The sequence below is a fragment of the Poecile atricapillus genome, chromosome Z, assembly GCF_030490865.1.
Source record: "Poecile atricapillus isolate bPoeAtr1 chromosome Z, bPoeAtr1.hap1, whole genome shotgun sequence".
Lineage (NCBI taxonomy): Eukaryota > Metazoa > Chordata > Aves > Passeriformes > Paridae > Poecile > Poecile atricapillus.
Genome location: NC_081289.1, coordinates 860,492 through 882,667, shown reverse-complemented (window position 1 = coordinate 882,667; position 22,176 = coordinate 860,492). Strand labels below are relative to the sequence as shown.

Below are 22,176 nucleotides of genomic sequence, written 5' to 3'. Positions count from 1 at the left end.
GAAATCCATCCCAGAGAATTCCCAGAAGATTCCCGGGAATTCAGTCCTGCCTGGAGGCATCCAAGGAAAAACAAATCCAAGGAAAAGCCAAACAGCAAAACCCTCCCGGGCTCCTCCAGGGCTTTTTTTTTTCTGGGATAAAAATTCTCCGGCTCTCCAAAGGTTCCTTGGAACGATCCCAAATCCCGGATTTTCCTCCATTCCCGCTGCTCCCCCTGGAAAATTCCCACTTGGGAGCCCTTTGGAATTCCTCCCCAGAAGGAATTTCGGGATCCGGGGTTTTCCCTTTTCCATGGAAAAATATTCCCTAAATCCCGCTGAAATTGGTCCTTCCCTCCTTTCCCGCCCTTTTTTCCCTGGATTCTCCTTTCCTCCCGCAGCCATTCCCGCTTTTCCTGCCTCTTCCGACGCTTCCCGTCCTCATCCCACGGGTCCTGGAATTCCCACAGGGAATTCTGCTGGGAATCCTGACCCGGGTGTGGAGTGAGGGTCGGGAATGGATCCGGATGAATCCGGGAATCAGCACCGGGAATGGATCCGGATGGATCCCGGAATGGCTCTGGATGGATCCAGGAATGGATCCTGGGAATGGCTCCAGATGGATCTGGATGGATCCAGGAATCAGCACCGGGAATGGATCCGGATGGATCCGGGAATGGCTCTGGATGGATCCAGGAATTGATCCTAGGAATGGCTCCGGATGGATCCGGATGGATCCAGGAATGAGCCCCGGGAATGGATCCGGATGGATCCGGGAATCAGCACCAGGAATGGCTCCGGGAATGGCTCTGGAATGAGCTCCTGGAATGGCTCTGGATGGATCCGGAAGGATCCGGGAATGAGCCCCAGGAATGGATCCGGATGGATCCAGGAATTGATCCTGGGAATGGATCCGGATGGATCTGGGAATTGGCACTGGGAATGGATCCGGGAATCTCTGGATGGATCCAGGAATTGATCCTGGGAATGGCTCAGGATGGATCTGGATGGATCCAGGAATCAGTCCTGGGAATGGATCCGGATGGATCCAGATGGATCCCAGGATCAGCCTCGGGAGCTGTTCCCACTCCGGATGGATCCGGGAATCAGCCCCGGGAATGGATCCAGGAATGGCTCTGGAATCAGCCCCGGGAGCTGTTCCCACCCTGGATGGATCCAGGAATTTATTCTGGGAATGGCTCTGGATGGATCCGGGAATGAGCCCTGGGAATGGATCCGGGAATGGCTCTGGAATGAGCTCCAGGAATGGATCTGGATGGATCCAGGAATGGATCCTGGGAATGGCTCTGGATGGATCCGGATGGATCCCAGGATCAGCCTCGGGAGCTGTTCCCACTCCAGATGGATCTGGATGGATCTGGGAATCAGCCCCGGGAATGGATCCGGATGGATCTGGGAGTTTGCCAGGAATGGATCCGGGAATGGCTCTGGAATGAGCCCCAGGAATTTATCTGGATGGATCTGGATGGATCTGGGAATCAGCCCCAGGAATGGATCCGGATGGATCCAGGAATTGATCCTGGGAATGGCTCTGGATGGATCCGGATGGATCCGGGAATCATCACCGGGAATGGATCTGGGAATGGCTCTGGAATGAGCCCCGGGAGCCGTTCCCACCCTGGATGGATCCAGGAATTGATCCTTGGAATGGCTCTGGATGGATCCGGATGGATCCCAGGATCAGCCTCGGGAGCTGTTCCCACTCCAGATGGATCTGGATGGATCTGGGAATCAGCCCCGGGAATGGATCCGGATGGATCTGGGAGTTTGCCAGGAATGGATCCGGGAATGGCTCTGGAATGAGCCCCGGGAGCCGATGGATCCAGGAATTGTCTCCGGATCTGTTCCTGCTCCCGTTCCCACTCCGGGGGCTGCTTCCCAAATCCCGGAATCCCGGAATGGTTTGGGATGGGATCCAGGGAGCTTCAATCCCATCCCATTCCAATCCCACCATCCCAGGCTGCTCCAAGCTTTCCTTGGCCATTCCCGGGATCCAGGGGCAGCCCCAGCTGCTCTGGGAATTCCAACCCAGCCGGGAATTCCCAATTCCCAAATTCCCCTTTCCCAATCTGGATCCATTCCCTGTGTCCTGTCCCTCCAGGCCTTTCCCAAATCCCGGCTCTCCTGGAGCCCCTGGAATGTTCTGGGAGCTCTCCCCGGATCCTTCCCTTCTCCAGGAGAACATTCCCAGATTTCCCAGCCCTGGCAGCAGCTCCTCCTCCATCCCTGGCAGCGTCCAAAGCTCCGGGATAACGGGAATTCTCCCTCCCTTGGAATTCGCTGGGATTTGAGGTCTTTTCCAGCCCAAACCATTCCGGGATTCCAGAAAATCGGCGGAATTTTGGGATCCGCCCAACCTCGGATCCGCTGCCAGGAACGAGCTCCGGGAAAAGCGGGAGCGGGGCCCAGGGGAGGCTGGGATGGGATTTTTTGGGAATTTTTCCATGGAAAAGGCGCTCAGGCCTCGGCAGGGGCGGCCCAGGGAGGTTTGGAGTCGCCGTTCCTGGAGGAATCCAAGGAATTCCTGGAATTCCACTCCGGGTCGGGATCGGGCCCAGCTGGGGCTCGTCCAGGGGAGCTTTTCCAACCTCTGGAATTCCGGGATCTGGATATTCCGGAGAGAATTCCCACCTGGAGAGCAGCGGGAGGTGGCTGCTGGGATCGGGGGATCCGGAGCGGCAAAATTTGGGAATTTTGGCATCCAGAGTGGGGAAATTTGGGAATTTTGGCCTCCAGAGTTGGAAAATTCAGGAATTTGGACATCCAGAGTGGGAGAATTTGGGAATTTCAGCCTCCAGAGTGGGGAAATTTGGGAATTCAGGCACCCAGACTGGAAATATTTGGAATTCAGACATCAAAAGTGGGGAAATTTGGGAATTTCGGCATCTGGAGTTGGAAAATGTTGGGAATTTGTGTGAAAAATCAGGAATTGAGTATCCAGAGCTGGGAAATGTGGGATTTGGGGATCTGGAGTGGCAAAATTTGGGAATTTGGACATCCAGAGTAGAAAAATTTGGGAATTTTGGCCTCTAGGGTGGGAAAATTCAGGAATTTGGGCATCCAGAGTAGGAAATTTCAGGAATTTGGACATCCAGAGGGGGAGAATTTGGGAATTTGGGTATCCAGAGTGGGAAAAAAATCGGGAATTGAGTATCCAGAGCTGGGAAATGCGGGATTTGGGGGCCTGGAATGGCACAATTTGGGAATGTGGACATCCAGAGTGTGAAAATTTGGGAATTTGTTGGGAATTTGGGTATCTGGAGTGGGAATATTTGGAATTTTGGCCTCCATAGTGGGGAAAATTTGGGAATTTGGACATGAAGAGTGGGAAAATTTGGGAATTTGTTGGGAATTTGGGTATCTGGAGTGGGAATATTTGGAATTTTGGCCTCCATAGTGGGGAAAATTTGGGAATTTGGACATGAAGAGTGGGAAAATTTGGGAATTTGTTGGGAATTTGGGTACCTGGAGTGGGAATATTTGGAATTTTGGCCTCCAGAGTGGGGAAATTCGGGAATTTTAACATCCAGAGTGTGAAAAAACCAGGAATTTTGAAATTCCCTCATCCAGAGCCTGAAAACAACGGGAATCCCAGCATCCAGCGCCGCAAAATCCCGGGAATTCCACTCCCATTCCCTTTCCCATTCCCTCCAGCGCTGGTTCCCGGGTTCCGGGCTCCGGATGCGGTTTTCCCGGGATTGCCGCTGATTCCCGATCCCGTTTCCCGCAGTGCTGAGCATCGGCGAGGGCGGATTCTGGGAAGGCTCCGTGAAGGGCAGGAGCGGTTGGTTCCCGGCGGAATGCGTGGAGGAGGTGCAGATGCGCCAGTACGACTCCAGGCAAGGTCGGTATCCCGGAATTTTTCCCCATTTTTTCCCATTTTCCCCCATTTTTCCCCATTTTTCCCCATTTTTCCCCATTTTTCCCCATTTTTTCCCCATTTTTCCCCCATTTTTCCCGTATTTTTTTCCCATTTTTTCCCCATTTTTCCCATTTTTCCCCATTTTTCCCTTTCCCATTTTTCCCATTTTTTCCCATTTTTCTCTTTCCCATTTTCCCCATTTTTTCCCATTTTTCCCCATTTTCCCCCATTTTTCCCCATTTTCCCCTTTTTTTCCCATTTTTCCCATTTTTTCCCCATTTTCCCTGTTTTTTCCTTTCCTGTTTTTTCCCATTTTTCCCTTTCCCATTTTCCCCATTTTTTTCCCATTCTTTTCCATTTTCCCCCATTTTCCCCTAATTCCCTAAAACCTTTATACCCATTTTCATACCCCTTTAAATCCCCCATTTCCCCCCATAACCCCCCCAATTAACCCAATTAACCCCATTTTCCCCCATTTATCCCCATTTTTCCCCATTTTTCCCCATTTTCCCCCATTTTCTCCCCATTTTTTCCCCATTTTTCCCCATTTTTTCCCATTTTTCCCTATTTTTCCCTTTCCCATTTTTCCCATTTTCCCCATTTTCCCCCCATTTTTTCCCCATTTTTCCCATTTTTCCCTATATTTCCTTTCCCATTTTCCCATTTTTCCATTTTTCCCCATTTTTCCCCATTTTCCCCATTTTTCCCCCATTTTTTCCCATTTTTCCCCCATTTAACCCCATTTTCCCACCATTATCCCCCATTTCCCCCATATTTCCCTTTTTTCCCCATTTTTCCCATTTTTCCCCATTTTTCCCCCATTTTTTCCCATTTTTTCCCATTTTTTCCCCATTTTCTCCCTGTTTTTCATATTTTTCCCCATTTTTTCCCATTTTCCCCGTTTTTTCCTTCCCCATTTTTCCCATTTTCCCATTTTTTCCCATATTTTCCCCCATTTTTTTCCCATATTTCCCCCATTTTTTCCCCATTTTCCCCCATTTTTCCCCATTTTTCCCCCATTTTCCCCATTTTTTTCCCATTTTTCCCATTTTTCCCCAATTTTCCCATTCCCATTTCCCCATTTTTCCCATTTTTTTTCCCCATTTCCCCCATTTTTCCATTTTTTTTCCCCCATTTACCCCATTTTTTCCCATTTTTCCATTTTTTCCCATTTTCCCCGTTTTTTCCTTTCCTGTTTTTTCCCATTTTTCCCTTTCCCATTTTCCCCATTTTACCCATGTAATTCCCATAAATCCCTATCCCATTTTTCCCCATTTTTTCCCATTTTTTTCAAAAAACCCCAAAAAAACCCCCCACTTTTCCCATTTCCCCATATTTTCCCCATTTCCCAATTTCCCCACATTTTTTCCCCCATTTTTACCCCATTTTTCCCATTTTCCCCTATTTTTCCCTTTCCCATTATTCCAATTTTTTCCCATAATTCCCTTTCCCATTTTCCCCATTTTCCCCGTTTTTTCCTTTCCCATTTTTCCCCATTTTCCCCCCAATTTCCCCCATTTTTCCCCCATTTTTTCCCCATTTTTCCCATTTTTCCATATTTTTCCCTTTCCCATTTTTCCCATTTTTTCCAATTTTTCCCTTTCCCATTTTCCCCATTTTCCCCCCATTTTTTCCCCATTTTTCCCATTTTTCCCTATTTTTCCCTTTCCCATTTTTCCCCATTTTTCCCCATTTTTCCCCATTTTTCCCCATTTTTCCCCATTTTTCCCCATTTTTCCCCATTTTCCCCCATTTTCTCCCCATTTTTTCCCCATTTTTCCCCATTTTTTCCCATTTTTCCCTATTTTTCCCTTTCCCATTTTTCCCATTTTCCCCATTTTCCCCCCATTTTTTCCCCATTTTTCCCATTTTTCCCTATTTTTCCCTTTCCCATTTTTCCCCATTTTTCCCCATTTTTCCCCATTTTTCCCCATTTTTTCCCATTTTTCCCCATTTTTCCCCATTTTCCCCCATTTTCCCCCATTTTTCCCCATTTTTCCCTTTTTTCCCCATTTTTCCCATTTTTTCCCATTTTTCCCCCATTTTTTCCCATTTTTTCCCATTTTTTCCCCATTTTCTCCCTGTTTTTCATATTTTTCCCCATTTTTTCCCATTTTCCCCGTTTTTTCCTTCCCCATTTTTCCCATTTTCCCATTTTTTCCCATTTTTCCCCCATTTTTTTCCCATTTTTCCCCCATTTTTTTCCCATTTTTCCCCCATTTTTCCCCATTTTTCCCCATTTTTCCCCATTTTTTTCCCATTTTTCCCATTTTTCCCCATTTTTCCCATTCCCATTTTCCCCATTTTTTCCCATTTTTTCCCCATTTTCCCCCATTTTTCCCATTTTTTTTCCCCATTTTCCCCATTTTTTCCCATTTTTCCCATTTTTTTCCCATTTTCCCCGTTTTTTCCTTTCCTGTTTTTTCCCATTTTTCCCTTTCCCATTTTCCCCATTTTACCCATGTTTTTCCCATTTTTCCCTATCCCATTTTTCCCATTTTTTCCCATTTTTTTCCGATTTTTTCCCCATTTTTTTCCCATTCTTTTCCCATTTTCCCCATTTTTTCCCCATTTTCCCCATTTTCCCCCCATTTTTTCCCCATTTTTTCCCCATTTTTCCCATTTTCCCCTATTTTTCCCTTTCCCATTTTTCCCATTTTTTTCCCATTTTTCCCTTTCCCATTTTCCCCATTTTCCCCGTTTTTTCCTTTCCCATTTTTCCCCATTTTCCCCCCAATTTCCCCCATTTTTCCCCCATTTTTTCCCCATTTTTCCCATTTTTCCATATTTTTCCCTTTCCCATTTTTCCCATTTTTTCCAATTTTTCCCTTTCCCATTTTCCCCATTTTCCCTGTTTTTTTCTTTCCCATTTTCCCCCATTTTCCCCCATTTCCCCCCCAATTTCCCCCATTTTTTCCCCATTTTTTCCCCATTTTTTCCCATTTTTACCTATTTTTCCCTTTCCCATTTTCCCCATTTTTCCCCATTTTCCCCCCATTTTTTCCCCCATTTTTCCCATTTTTCCCCATTTTTCCCCATTTTTCCCATTCCCATTTTTTCCCACTTTTTCCCATTTTTCTCTTTCCCATTTTCCCCATTTTTTCCCATTTTTCCCCATTTTCCCCATTTTTCCCATTTTTTTCCGATTTTCCCCATTTTTTCCCATTTTTCCCATTTTTTCCCATTTTCCCCGTTTTTTCCTTTCCTGTTTTTTCCCATTTTTCCCTTTCCCATTTTCCCCATTTTTCCCATGTTTTTCCCATTTTTCCCTATCCCATTTTTTCCCATTTTTTCCAATTTTTTCCCCATTTTTTTTCCCATTCTTTTCCCATTTTTCCCATTTTTTCCCCATTTTTCCCCATTTTTCCCCATTTTTCCCCATTTTCCCCCATTTTCCCCCCATTTTCCCCCATTTTTTCCCCGTTTTTCCCCATTTTCCCCATTTTCCCCCCATTTTTTCCCCATTTTTCCCTTTCCCATTTTTCCCATTTTTTTCCCATTTTTCCCTTTCCCATTTTCCCCATTTTCCCCGTTTTTTCCTTTCCCATTTTCCCCCATTTTTTCCCATTTTTCCCCATTTTTCCCCATTTTTCCCCATTTTTTCCCCATTTTCCCCCCCAATTTCCCCCATTTTTTCCCCATTTTTTCCCATTTTTCCGTATTTATCCCTTTCCCATTTTTCCCATTTTTCCCCATTTTCCCCCCATTTTTCCCATTTTTCCCATTTTTCCCCATTTTTCTCATTCCCATTTTTCCCACTTTTTCACATTTTTCTCTTTCCCATTTTCCCCATTTTTTCCCATTTTTTCCCATTTTTTCCCCATTTTCCCCCATTTTTTCCCCATTTTTTCCCCATTTTTCCCCATTTTTCCCCATTTTCCCCCATTTTTCCCATTTTTTTTTCCCATTTTCCCCATTTTTTCCCATTTTTCCCATTTTTTCCCATTTTCCCCGTTTTTTCCTTTCCTGTTTTTTCCCATTTTTCCCTATCCCATTTTTCCCATTTTTTCCGATTTTTTTCCAATTTTTTCCCCATTTTTTTCCCATTCTTTTCCCATTTTTCCCATTTTTCCCCCATTTTTCCCATTTTTCCCCATTTTTTCCCCATTTTTCCCATTTTTTCCATTTTTCCGCATTTTTCCCCATTTCCCCCCTTCTTTTCCCCATCTTTTCCCCATTTTTTCCCCATTTTTCCTCATTGTCCCCATTTTCCCCATTTTTCCCCATTTTATCCCATTTTATTCCCATTTTATTCCCATTTTATTCCCTTTTTTACCATTTTTCCCCTTTTTTTCCCATTTTTCCCTTTCCCATTTTTTCCCCATTTTTTCCCATTTTATTCCCTTTTTTCCCATTTTTTTTCCATTTTTTCCCATTTTATTCCCATTTTTCCCCGTTTTTCCCCCATTTCCCCTTTTCCCTCCAGGAATCCTTTCCCGATTTCCTCCTCATCTCCTCCCTTCTCCTCACTCCCATCCGGACCTTCCCAAATTCCTCCTTTTCCTTGGAATTCCCCTTCGGAATCCGAGCTGGGAAAAATCTGGAAAACTCCGGAGGGCTCATTCCCGGCTTTTCCCTCCCTCGGGATCATTTCTCCCTCATTCCCACTTTTCCTCGGCATTCCCGGTGACCTCCGGATTCCCAGGAGCTTTCCCAGCTCTTCCCAAAATACCCGAAGGAAACAGGAATAGGTCGGAGCCTCATTCCAGCCGGGAATTCCTTTGGAATTTCCCCCCCCGGATGATTCCCGGGAACGTCTCCAACATTCCCAAGAATTCCTCGGCCACACGAGGGCCTCTCCCCCCCACGGATTCTCCTCATCCGCCGGGAAATTCCCACCGGGAATTCCCGGCTTTTGCTCCTCCCCGGGGGGGAGGAAAAACCGGGAATCATCCGGAATTCCGTGGATTTTTTTTTCCCGCAGAAACCAGGGAAGACCGGACCAAGCGGCTTTTCCGGCACTACACCGTCGGATCCTACGACAACTTCACCTCCCACAGGTAAGGAGCCGCTCCCGGGCATCCCGGGAATTCTGGGAATTCTGGGAATTCCGGGAATTCCGGGAATTCCGGGAATTCCGGGAATTCTCCTTCCCGCGGGAAAATCCCACCCTTTTCCTCACCGAGCTCCGGAATTCCGTGGGAAGGGGAATTTTTTCCGGGAAGAATTGGGGAGGTCTCTGGAGATCCAAGACTTTTGGGAATTCTGGGAATGCTGGCGCATTTCCTGGTTGATATTCCAACATTCCGGGAATTCCTGGGAATTTTTCCTCATTCCCGACTCGCGTTCCGACGGAGAATCCGAAGTTCTGGAGAATTCTGGGAATTTTTTCCCCTTCCCATCCCAGTGGAGGATCCAGAATTCCGGAGAATTCTGGGAATGTTCCCGCCTGGATTTCCAGGGGAGAATCCAAGATTCCGGGAAAATTTGGGAATGCGGCCGGCAGGGCGACATTCCCGGATTGTGGCTTTGGGAATGTTGGGTTTGGGAGCTCTGGAATTCTCGGATCCGTGGAATTCCGGGAATCTCGGAGCTCATCCGCAACATTTTCCTGCTTTTTTTGAGCTCCTTATCCCGAATTTTGCCTCCCGGAGAATTCCCGGCTCCGAGGAATTGGAGGAGATCCTCGGAATTCCCAGGATTTGCTGCTCCGGGGCCGTTCCTGCCAGAAAAATCGGGAAAGAGGGGGAAAAAAAAGAGGGAAAAATGAAAGGAAACTCCGGAAAATCCCTGCTGGGATTGCGGGAAGAGCGGGAAAAAACGGGAATTCCCGGATGAAGCGAAATTCCAAGGAAAGGCGGGATCGAATCCACGGGAATCCTGGGATTTCCTTCGGGAATTGAATCCTGGAAAAACACCAGGAGGGGCTCTTGGCCACGAGTTGGAATTCCCGGGAATTTTCACTGGGAATTTTCACCGGGAAGCGCCGGAATTCCGATGGAGGGGTGGGGCAGGAAGAGGAATTCCGGGGAGAGAAAAACTTGGGAAGATCCCGAAATTCCACAAATCCCTTGGGAATGCTCAGGGGGAGGAAAATTTGGGATAAGGAGCTCAAAAAAAGCAGGAAAACGCTACGGATGAGCTCCGAGATTCCCAGAATTCCGTGGATCCGTGAATTCCTCGGCTCAAAGCAAATTTAAAGGGAATTTAAAGGGAAAAAAATTGGGAAGAGGCCGGAGTGGGATTGGATCCACAGGGAGGGCTTGGATTGATCCCGGAAATCCTTTGGGAATGGTTTGGGAAAAGTTTGGATCCCAGAATTCCCAGGGATTCAGTGGAATCGTGGAGCGGTTCGGAATCCCCGGGAATTTCGGGATAAATCCGGATCGGAGACGGAAAAACTCGGCCAGGATGGAATTCCCGGCATTCCTGGGTTTCCTTTGGAATCAAGAATCCCTCAAAGGCAGGAGCCGGGATGTGCCGGATGATCCCAAAATTCCCGGCATTCCCAAAATCCGGGAATGGGAAAAACGGGAAAATTCACCCGGAGGGGGACGGATCCGAACCCGGATTTATCCGGAAGGGAAATCCCGGCGGGAATCGCCTTGGGAATGAAAGGAAAGGATGGAGGAAGCTCCAGATTAATTCAGGAATTAAAAGCGGGAAGGGGAAAAATCGGGAGCGGGAGCCGATCCCGGATTTGTGGCGGGATCAGGGAAAGGAATTCCCTGGAAAACCGGGAATTCTCGCTCCTGGAATGCCGGGGCTGGAAAAAGGCGGGGAGATGGAAAACGCTGGAATTTTGGCGGTGGGAATGACGGGATTATTACGGAATAATCCCACGGAATTTGGGAATTTGGGAATCGGTTTTTTTTCGGGAAATCCGGGAATTCCTTCCCGCGTTTCCGAGGCTGGGAATTCCACAGGGCTGAGTTTCCAACGGGAAAAGTTTTCCCTGGATTTCTCCTGTAATTCCTGAGATTTCCTCGGTGTTGTTCCCGTCCCTCTGGAAATCTGGGAATTCCTTCCCGAGTTTCCAAAGCTGGAATTTCCCTGCCCAAAGGGGCTGAGTTTCCATTGGAATTCCAGCTGGAATTGGACTGGGAATGAGACCTGGAATTTTCCCTGTCCTTGTGGAATGTCAGGAGTTAAAGGTCAGGTTTGGATCAGGAAAAACAATGGAAAACTCATGGAAAACTCATGGAAAACTCATGGAAAAGGAATTCCTGGAGAAGGCTTTGGTGCCCGAGGCTGAGCAGAAAACCTGGAACTGGAGCTGGAATGGGATTGGGAATGGGACCAGGAATGGGATTGGGAATGGGATTGGGAATGGGAGCTGGAATTGGACTGGGAATTGGACCAGGAATTTCCTCATCCCTGTGGAATGTCGGGAGTTAAAGATCGGGTTTGGATCTGGCAAAACTCCGGAAAACCCTTGGAAAACTCATGGAAAACCCATGGAAAAGGAATCCACAGCGTTCAGTGGTCACAGCCAAGCGGAAAACCTGGAACAGGAGTCGGAATCCCAGGAATGGGACCGGGAATTTTCCCCATCCCTGTGGAATGTCAGGAGTTAAAGGTCGGGTTTGGATCAGGAAAAACAATGGAAAACTCATGGAAAACTCATGGAAAACTCATGGAAAACTCATGGAAAAGGAATTCCTAGAGAAGCCTTTGGTGCCCGAGGCTGAGCGGAAAACCTGGAACTGGAGCTGGAATGGGGTTGGGAATGGGACCAGGAATGGGATTGGGAATGGGAGCAGGAATTTTCCCCATCCCTGTGGAATGCCGGGAGTTAAAGATCAGGTTTGGATCTGGCAAAACTCCGGAAAACCCTTGGAAAACTCATGGAAAACCCATGGAAAAGGAATCCACAGCGTTCGGTGGTCACAGCCAAGCGGAAAACCTGGAACAGGAGTGGGAATCCCAGGAATGGGACCGGGAATTTTCCCCATCCCTGTGGAATGCCAGCAATTAAAGGTCGGGTTTGGATCAGGAAAAACTCATGGAAAACTCATGGAAAACTCATGGAAAACTCATGGAAAAGGAATTCCTGGAGAAGCCTTTGGTGCCCGTGGCTGAGCGGAAAACCTGGAACTGGAGCTGGAATGGGATTGGGAATGGGAGCTGGAATTCGACTGGGAATTGGACCAGGAATGGGATTGGGAATGGGAACTGGAATTTTCCCCATCCCTGTGGAATGTTGGGAGTTAAAGATCGGGTTTGGATCAGGAAAAACAATGGAGAATTCATGGAAAACTCATGGAAAACTCATGGAAAACTCATGGAAAACTCATGGAAAAGGAATTCCTGGAGAAGCCTTTGGTGGCCAAGTCTGAGAGGAAAACCTGGAGCTGGAATGGGATTGGGAATGGGACCAGGAATGGGATTGGGAATGGGATTGGGAATGGGAGCTGGAATTGGACTGGGAATAGGACCAGGAATGGGATTGGGAATGGGACTGGGAATGGGACCAGGAATTTCCCCATCCCTGTGGAATGCTGGGAGTTAAAGATCAGGTTTGGATCAGGAAAAACTCCGGAAAACCCTTGGAAAACTCATGGAAAAGGAATTCCTGGAGCAGCCTTTGGTGCCCATGGCCGAAGGGAAAACCTGGAAGAGGAGCAGGAATCCCGGGAATTCTCGTTCCCTCCGGAGCAGCGGGAGTTAAAGGTGGGAGTCGCTCCGGGCGCCGCCCCCGGCAATTCCAGCTCTTTTTAGAATCCCGGGAATGGGCGGGAATGGATGGAGCCGTGATTCATCCCGGCTCCCACGCTTCCCGAGGCACCTGGAACCCGCCCACATTCCCGGTGACGCCGATCCCGCTCCGCCCACATTCCCAAAGTTTGGGGAAAAAGCAGGAAAAAAAAAACCACCCTGGAAAGAATTCCAGGGAAAAAAAAAAAAAAAAAAAGAAAAACCCGGAGGGATGTGGGATAACGGGAATATTCGGGAATGATCCCCAATGCCTTTTCCGACCCGAATCCCGGGATTCCGAAGGGAAATCGGGAAGGGAAATCCTGGATCCGCTCGGTTATTCCAGAGGGAAAAGCGTCCCGGGGAATGTTTGGAATGGTCGGAGAGGGATTCGGCTCCTCGGGAATTTTTGGATTCCTGAGGCTGCTGGAGGAATCCCCAAATCCATGGAATTCCCGAGGCGGGAAAAACGAGGTGAGCAGGGCTGGAATTCCGGGAATTCCTCGGATACCTCCAGGGCTGGAAACTCCATGGGAAAATCCTGGAATGGCTCGGGTGGGAATAGAACCGGAATTCCACCCGATCCCAACCTTTGGAATTCCAGCCCAGCCGAGAGAATTCCCAAATCCCGTTTTTTTTTCCCCATGGAATGGGAAAAGCGGCTCCGTGGAGCCCCTCGGGTCTCCTCCGGCCAGAATTCCCAGTTTTCCATGGAATTCAGCCTTTTCCAGGCTGGTTTTGGCCTTGGAATGGGATCACGGATCCCCCCGGGATCCCTGGAAGCTTCCAAGGCCGGGTTGGAGCGGCCTGGGATCGTGGAATGGGATGGAATTCCAGGAATTCCGGGAATTCCCTTCCCAGCCGAACCATTCCAGGATCCCGGGATATTCCTGGCAAACGGGAGCTGATCCCAGACAATTCCAGAGGCTCGAGAATTCCAGGGAAACCGGAATTTTCCTTCCCATCCTCCCTCCCCATTCCCATTTCCATGGAACGGCGCCGCTCCAGCCCGGGGCTTTTCCAGCTTTTTCCGGGATTCCATGAATCCCATCCCGCAATTCCACGGCTGGATCCGGGATTTGGGAAGCGCGAAAACGCTTGGGAATTGGGAATTGTCTCCCTATGGAATCGATTCTGGGAGCGGAATTCCAGCCGGGAGGGAACAGAAGGACAATTCCCGCAATTCCAGGCTTTTCCTTGGATATTCCCGGGATCCAGGGGCAGCCCCAGCTGCTCTGGGAATTCCAGCCCAGCTGGGAATTCCCAATTCCCAAAATCCCACCCCCATCTCCCCTTTCCCAGGGAATTCCCTCCTTTCCCAGCTCTCCCAGCCTGGCATCGGATCCAAAGGAATTTTGGGATCCAGGGGTTTCCCTGGGAATCTCAGCACTGCAGGAAGGGTCTCCCTTCCCTTTTCCAGCCCCAACTTCCAGAAAAATCCCTCGGGATGGATTCAGAGCCTCCCAAATCCCAGAATGGTTTGGGATGGGATCCAGGGACCTTCAATCCCATCCCATTCCAATCCCACCATCCCAGGCTGCTCCAAGCTTTCCTTGGCCATTCCCGGGATCCAGGGGCAGCCCCAGCTGCTCTGGGAATTGCCTCCCTATGGAATGGATTCCCAAAGCATTCCCGGCGCTGGATCCATCCCTTCCCAGTGATCCCGGCTCCAGATCCCTTCCCTCCCGGTATTCCCGGTTTTCCCATCGTTCCCATTCCTCCCCATCATTCCCGTTTTTCCCTGTTGCTTCCATCCCTCCCCAACATTCCCAACATTCCCAACATTCCCAACCTTCCCAATCCCTCCCACTGTTCCTGTCCCTCCCCAATATTCCCAACATTCCCAAACATTCACAATCATTCCCAATTATTCCCAAACATTCCAATTAATTCCCAACCATTCCCCATCCTTCCCATTCTTCCGTCGCTTCCGTCTCTCCCCATCCCTCTCCAATATTCCCAAACATTCCCAACATTCCCCATCCCTTCCATCCCTCCCACAATTCCCATCCCTTCCCAACATTCCCATCCCTCTCCCAACATTCCCATCCCTTCCCATCCCTCCCAACATTCCCATCCCTTCCCAACATTCCCATCCCTTCCCATCCCTCCCAACATTCCCATCCCTCTCCCAACATTCCCATCCCTTCCCAACATTCCCATCCCTCCGATTCCCTCTCACTGTTCCCATCCCTCCCATATTCCCATTGTTCCCATCCCTCTCCCAACATTCCCATCCCTTCCCATCCCTTCCCAACGTTCCCATCCCTCTCCAACATTCCCATCCCTTTCACAGTTCCCATCTCTCCCAACATTCCCATTGTTCCCATCCCTCCCAACATTCCCATCCCTCTCATCCCTTCCCAACATTCCCATCCCTCCCTCTGTTCCCATCTCTCCCAACATTCCCATCCCTCCGATTCCCTCCCATATTCCCATTGTTCCCATCTCTCCCAACATTCCCATCCCTTCCCATCCCTTCCCAACATTCCCATCCCTCCGATTCCCTCCCATATTCCCATTGTTCCCATCCCTCCCAACATTCCCATCCCTCTCATCCCTTCCCAACATTCCCATCCCTCCCATATTCCCATTGTTCCCATCCCTCCCAACATTCCTATCCCTCCCCATCCCTTCCCAACATTCCCATCCCTCCCAACATTCCCATCCCTCCCCATCCCTTCCCAACATTCCCATCCCTCCCAACATTCCCATCCCTTCCCAACATTCCCATCCCTTCCCAACATTCCCATCCCTCCAATTCCCTCCCATATTCTGATTGTTCCCATCCCTTCCATCCCTCTCCAACATTCCCATCCCTCTGAATCCCTCCCAACATTCCCACTGTTCCCATCCCTTCCAACATTCCCATCCCTCTCCAAAATTCCCATCCCTCCCATATTCCCATTGTTCCCATCCCTTCCAACATTCCCATCCCTTCCCATCCCTCCCAACATTCCCATCCCTCCGATTCCCTCCCAACATTCCCATTGTTCCCATCCCTCCCAACGTTCCCATCCCTCCCATATTCCCAACATTCCCATCCCTCCCAACATTCCTCATCCCTCTCCAACATTCCCATCCCTCTGAATCCCTCCCATATTCCCATTGTTCCCATCCCTCCCCATCCCTCCCAATATTCTCATCCCTTCCCATCCCTCCCATATTCCCATTTTTCCCATCCCTCCCAACATTCCCATCCCTTCCCATCCCTTCCCAACATTCCCATCCCTCTGATTCCCTCCCATATTCCCATTGTTCCCATCCCTCCCAACGTTCCCATCCCTCTCCAGAATTCCCATCCCTCCCCTCCCAACGTTCCCATCCCTCTCCAACATTCCCATCCCTCTGAATCCCTCCCAACATTCCCACTGTTCCCATCCCTTCCAACATTCCTCATCCCTCTCCAAAATTCCCATCCCTCCCATATTCCCATTTTTCCCATCCCTTCCCAACATTCCCATCCCTCCGATTCCCTCCCATATTCCCATTGTTCCCATCCCTCTCCAACATTCCCATCCCTCCGATTCCCTCCCAACATTCCCATCCCTCCTCCCCATCCCTCTCCAGAATTCCCATCCTTCTGAATCCCTCCCAACATTCCCAACATTCCCATCCCTTCCCAACATTCCCATCCCTCCGATTCCCTCCCCCCCCCCCCCCCCGTTCATTCCCCTCCCTCCCCCTCCCCTCTCCCGCTCCCACTTCCCGGCTCCTTCCCGGATTTTCCCGGCTCTGATGTCAGCCCTGCGGCCCCTCCCCCTCCCTCCGGAGCCGCTTTGGGGAGGGGGCTCCCCTCCCCCACCCCCCCCTCCCCCTCCCCTCTCCCCTCCCCCCTCTCCCCTCCCCCTCCCTCCCTCCCTCCCTCCATCGCCGCTGGATCATTCCCGGTTTTTCCCAGGGATCCGTCCCTTAGCAACGCGCCGGGAGCGGAATTTCGGGATCGATCCAGAGGATCCAAACTCTGCCCCGCTCCTCCGCCGCTTCCAAACCAGATTCCCGCATTTTTTTTGGGGAAAAAAACCCCGGTTGTTTTTTTTTTTGGGAAGAGCCGGCTCCCGATGAGGCTCCGCGGGTGAAGCTGCGGATCCCGGAATTCCCGGAATTCCAGAATTCCTCTGGACTGCGAGGGATCGCAGCGGGGGAGATCCAGGATTTTGGGGGTTTTGTTTTCGCTTTTATTCCTTATTTTTCCTCCTTTTCCTCGCGCCGAGGCGATTTTCCGTCTTTTTGGTGTGAGTTTGGGAATTAAAAAGGAAAATCCAGGGGGGAAAAAAATAAAGCAGCAAAAAAACTGGGAAGAAAATCGAGGAGGAGAAAAAAAAAACGGGAAAGAAAAAAAAATCGAGGAAAAAAATTCTGGGAAAAAAGGAAAATCGAGGAAAAAAAATCCAGGGAATAAGGAAAATCAAGGAAAAAGAATCCAGGGAATAATATCAAGGAAAAGAATCAAGGAAAAAAAAAATCCAGGGAAGAAAAAAATCGTGGGAAAAAAAAATCCAGAGAATAAGAAAAATCAAGGAAAAAAATAATTCAGGAAAGAAAAAAATCGAGGAAAAAAAATCCAGGAATTAAGAAAAATCGAGGAAAAAAAAATTCCAGGAAATAAGAAAAATCAAGGAAAAAAAATCCAGGAAATAAAAAAAGTCGGAAAAAAAAAATCGCGGAAAGAAGAAAATTGAGAAAAAAAAATCCAGGAAAGAAGAAAATCGAGGGGAAAAAAAAATCCCAGGAAATAAAAACTCAGGGAAAAAAAGAAAATCCAGGAAAAAAAAATTCCAGGAAATTAAAAAAAAATCCGGGAAATTTTAAAAACCCGGAAGAAGAAAAAAAAAAAGAGGAAGAGAAGGAGAGGAGGAGGTGACAGAGCCACATCTGGATGGTGACAGCCACATCTGGATGGTGACAGCCACAGCTGGATGGTGACAGGGCCACATCTGGATGGTGATAGAGCCACATCTGGATTGTGACAGAGCCACACCTGGATGGTGACAGGGCCACACCTGGATGGTGACAGCCACAGCTGGGTGGTGACAGAGCCACATCTGGATGGTGACAGCCACAGCTGGGTGGGGACAGCCACATCTGGATGGTGACAGCCACATCTGGATGGGGACAGAGCCACATCTGGATGGTGACAGGGCCACATCTGGATGGTGACAGGGCCACATCTGGATGGTGACAGAGCCACTCCTGGATGGTGACAGGGCCACATCTGGATGGGGACAGCCACATCTGGATGGTGACAGGGCCACATCTGGATGGGGACAGCCACACCTGGATGGTGACAGCCACATCTGGATGGTGACAGAGCCACACCTGGATGGGGACAGCCACACCTGGACGGTGACAGAGCCACAGCTGGATGGGGACAGCCACATCTGGATGGGGACAGACACCGCTTCTACAAGTGCCACCCCCAGCAGGTGACAGAGCCACCCCTGGATGGTGACAGAGGCCACCCCTGGATGGTGACAGAGGCCACTCCTACAGGTGCCACCAGGCTGGTGACAGAGGCCACCCTTGGATGGTGACTGAGGCCACCTCTGGATGGTGACTGAGGCCACCTCAGCTGGTGACCAGAGCCACGGGGGAGGTGACAAAGGCCACCTCAGCTGGTGACCAGGGCCACCTCTGGATGGTGACCAGAGGCCACCCCTGGATGGTGACAGAGGCCACCCCCGGATGGTGACCAGAGGCCACCTCAGCTGGTGACCAGGGCCACGGGGGAGGTGACAGAGGCCACCCCTGGCTGGTGACCAGAGGCCACCTTAGCTGGTGACCAGAGCCACCCCTGGATGGTGACAGAGGCCATCTCTGGATGGTGACAAAGGCCACCCCTGGATGGTGACAGTGGCCACCTCAGCTGGTGACCAGGGGCCACCCCTGGCTGGTGACCAGGGCCACCCCTGGCTGGTGACAAAGGCCACCCCTGGCTGCTGCCACCATCCCCGGCCACCACCAAACCCCACCGGGCCGCCACCAAAAGCCACCCCTGGCTGGTGACAGAGGCCACTCCTCCCAAAGGCCACCCCCAGGCGGTGACAGAGCCCGGCTGGCCGTGTCCCCGCCGTGTCCCCGCCGTGTCCCCGCGGTGTCACCATGGTGCTGCGCTCTAACCCCGGCATCGCCCTGCTCTGCTCTTTCCTGCCCAGCGACTACATCATCGAGGAGAAGGCGGCCGTGCTGCAGAAACGCGAGCATGAGGGCTTCGGCTTCGTCCTCCGCGGGGCCAAAGGTGAGCCAAGATTCCCTTCTCCAGGATTTGATTCCCGGGGTTTGATTCCCGGGGTTTTATTCCCGTTTTTTCCCGTTTTTTTTTTGTTTATTTTTGAATTTTTTTTTAATTTTGGGGGGTTTTTTTTGGGGTTTTTTCGGGTTTTTTTGGGATGGATTCGGAGCCGGGATGGGGTTTTTAGGAGGGGTTGGAGTCAGGTTGGGGGTTTGGGGTTTGGGTGCTGCTGGTGCTGTGGAATTTTTGGGAATTGGGGGTTCTTTTTCCTGGGATTCTCATTCCCGGGATTCTCATTCCCGGGATTCTCATTCCCAGGCTCCGAAGGATTTTATTCCCTGCTTTTGTGCCTGGTCCTGGTGCTGAATTTTGGGGGATTTTGCTGCTGTTGGTGGTGCTGTGGAATTTTTGGGAATTGGGGTTCTCATTCCTGGGATTCTCATTCCCAGGATTCTCATTCCCGGGCTCCAAAGGGATTTTATTCCCTGCTTTTGTGCCTTGTCCTGGTGCTGAGGCTTGGAATTTTGGGGAGTTTCTGTGCTGGAACTGCTGCTGGTGCCTCGGAATTTTTGGGAATGGGGGTTCTCATTCCCGGGATTCTCATTCCTGGGATTCTCATTCCCGGGATTCTCATTCCCGAGCTCTGAAGGGATTTTCCTCCCTGCTTTTGTGCCTGCTCCTGGTGCTGAATTTTGGGGGATTTTGGAGCTTCTGGTGCTGTGGAATTTTTGGGAATTGTGGCTCCTTTTCCCTGAGGGATGAACGGCTCGGGGTTCTCATTCCCGGGATTCTCATTCCGGATTCTCATTCCCGGGATTCTCATTCCCGGGATTCTCATTCCCGGGCTCCAAAGGGATTTTATTCCCTGCTTTTGTGCCTTGTCCTGGTGCTGAGGCTCGGATTTTGGGGAGTTTCTGTGCTGGAACTGCTGCTGGTGCCTTGGAATTTTTGGGAATGGGGGTTCTCATTCCCGGGATTCTCATTCCCGGGATTCTCATTCCCGGGCTCCAAAGGGATTTTATTCCCTGCTTTTGTGCCTGGTCCTGGTGCTGAATTTTGGGGGATTTTGCTGCTGTTGGTGGTGCTGTGGAATTTTTGGGAATGTGGCTCCTTTTCCCTGAGGGATGAACGGCTCGGGGTTCTCATTCCCGGTGTTCTCATTCCTGGGATTCTCATTCCCGGGATTCTCATTCCCGGGCTCCAAAGGGATTTTATTCCCTGCTTTTGTGCCTGGTCCTGGTGCTGAGGCTCGGGATTTTGGGGAGTTTCTGTGCTGGAACTGCTGCTGGTGCTGCTGTGGAATTTTTGGAATTGGGGTTCTCATTCCTGGGATTCTCATTCTGGGATTCTCATTCCCGGGATTCTCATTCCCAGGCTCCGAAGGGATTTTATTCCCTGCTTTTGTGCCTGGTCCTGGTGCTGAATTTTGGGGGATTTTTCTGCTGTTGGTGGTGCTGTGGAATTTTTGGGAATTGGGGTTCTCATTCCCGGGATTCTCATTCCTGGGATTCTCATTCCCGGGATTCTCAATTCCCAGGCTCCAAAGGGATTTTATTCCCTGCTTTTGTGCCTGGTCCTGGTGCTGAGGCTCGGAATTTTGGGGGATTTTGCTGCTGTTGGTGGTGCCGTGGAATTTTTGGGAATTGTGGCTCCTTTTCCCTGAGGGATGAACGGCTCGGGGTTCTCATTCCCGGGATTTTCATTCCTGGGATTCTCATTCCCGGGATTCTCATTCCCAGGCTCCAAAGGGATTTTATTCCCTGCTTTTGTGCCTGGTCCGGGTGCTGAGGCTCGGGATTTTGTGGAGTTTCTGTGCTGGAACTGCTGCTGGTGCCTCGGAATTTTTGGGAATTGGGGTTCTCATTCCCGGGATTCTCATTCCGAGATTCTCATTCCCGGGCTCTGAAGGGATTTTCCTCCCTGCTTTTGTGCCTGGTCCTGGTGCTGAATTTTGGGGGGATTTTTCTGCTGTTGGTGGTGCTGTGGAATTTTTGGGATTTGGGGTTCTCATTCCCGGGATTCTCATTCCTGGGATTCTCATTCCCGGGATTCTCATTCCCAGGCTCCAAAGGGATTTTATTCCCTGCTTTTGTGCCTTATCCTGGTGCTGAGGCTCGGGATTTTGTGGAGTTTTCTGTGCTGAACTGCTGCTGGTGCCTCGGAATTTTGGGAATTGGGGTTCTCATTCCCGGGATTCTCATTCCCGGGATTCTCATTCCCAGGCTCCAGAGGGATTTTTCCTCCCTGCCTCATTCAGTGTCAGGTCTGGGGCTGTGGAATTTTTTTGGGATTTTGGTGCTGGTGGTGCTTTGGAATTTTTGGGAATTTCCCCTCCTTCTCCCTGAGGGATGAACAGCTGGAATTCTCATCCCAAAAATCCCGGAGGAATCCAAAGGGATTTCCTTCCCGGATTTCTGCTGCTGCCATTGGAATTTTGGGGGGGTTTTGCTGTGGATGCCGCTCGGGAATTCCCGGGAATTTTCACTTTGCTTCCCAGAGGGATCCGCAACCCTTTCCCGGCTCTGGAGCCCCATTCCCAAAAATCCTCCGGAGGAATTCCCTTCCCTCATTCCATCTTTTCCTTTCCCGCTTTCTGGGGGTTCCTCTGTGGATTTTTTTGGGAATTTTTTCCCAAAAATTTTTCCTTTTCCCTGTGGGAACCAGCGGCTCCTGCCCAGCTCCATCCGAGGCTTGGAATTCTCGGAGCTTTTCCCTGGATTTTGCCCGGGGAGAGTCGAGAACTTTGGGAATCCTGGGGAAAACCGGGAGAGCTTTTCCTTCTCTCCCCATTCCGGAACTCATTCCCGGCTCATCCCAGGGCCGGGATCATTCCCGGCATTTTTTCCCCGTGGCTTTCTTTGGCCAGAATTCCGCATTTTTCTGCGGGGGAAAAAAAAAAAAAAAAAAATCCCTCGGAGACTCGGGAATGTTCCCATGGATTTTCGGGAAGAGGAGGCGGAAAAATCTCGGGATTCAGGGACCTCTCCACCCCCGGCATTCCCGGAGCAGAGGGACAGCGGGAGCCGTTTTCCACGTGGGAGGAAAGCTGGGAAGAGCTGCAGATCCCGGCTGGAATGGATTTTCCAGCCCAATTCCAGCCTTTCCTTTCCTTTCCTTTCCTTTCCTTTCCTCTTTCCTTTCCTTTCTTCCTTTCCTTTCCTTTCCTTTCCTTTCCTTTCCTTTCCTTTCCTTTCCTTTCCTTTCCTTTCCTTTCCTTTCCTTTCCTTTCCCTTTCCTTTCTTTCCTTTCCTTTCCTTTCCTTTCCTTTCCTTTCCTTTCCTTTCTTTCCTTTCCTTTCCTTTCCTTTCCTCTTCCTTTCCTTTCCTTTCCTTTTCCTTTCCTTTCCTTTCCCTTTCCCTTCCTTCTTCTCCCGAGCTTTTCCATCCCAGCGGGAATTTTGCTCCCCATTCCCTACGGATTTTCCCCCAGGCTCAAAATGGAGGAT

The 22,176-nt window shown here is 50.0% G+C and overlaps 1 protein-coding gene across 20 annotated transcripts in view; it reads left to right on the top strand.

Annotated features, from left to right (window-relative positions):
- SHANK3 (SH3 and multiple ankyrin repeat domains 3) overlaps positions 1–22,176 on the top strand; it is a 145,182-nt gene that overhangs the window by 50,092 nt on the left and 72,914 nt on the right. For all 20 annotated transcript variants that reach the window (XM_058828152.1, XM_058828149.1, XM_058828144.1 and 17 more), the window contains 3 exons: positions 3,731–3,844; positions 8,787–8,862; positions 18,655–18,737. In XM_058828152.1, coding sequence (XP_058684135.1) covers positions 3,731–3,844; positions 8,787–8,862; positions 18,655–18,737 — 273 coding nt within the window. The remainder of the gene's footprint in view (positions 1–3,730; positions 3,845–8,786; positions 8,863–18,654; positions 18,738–22,176) is intronic.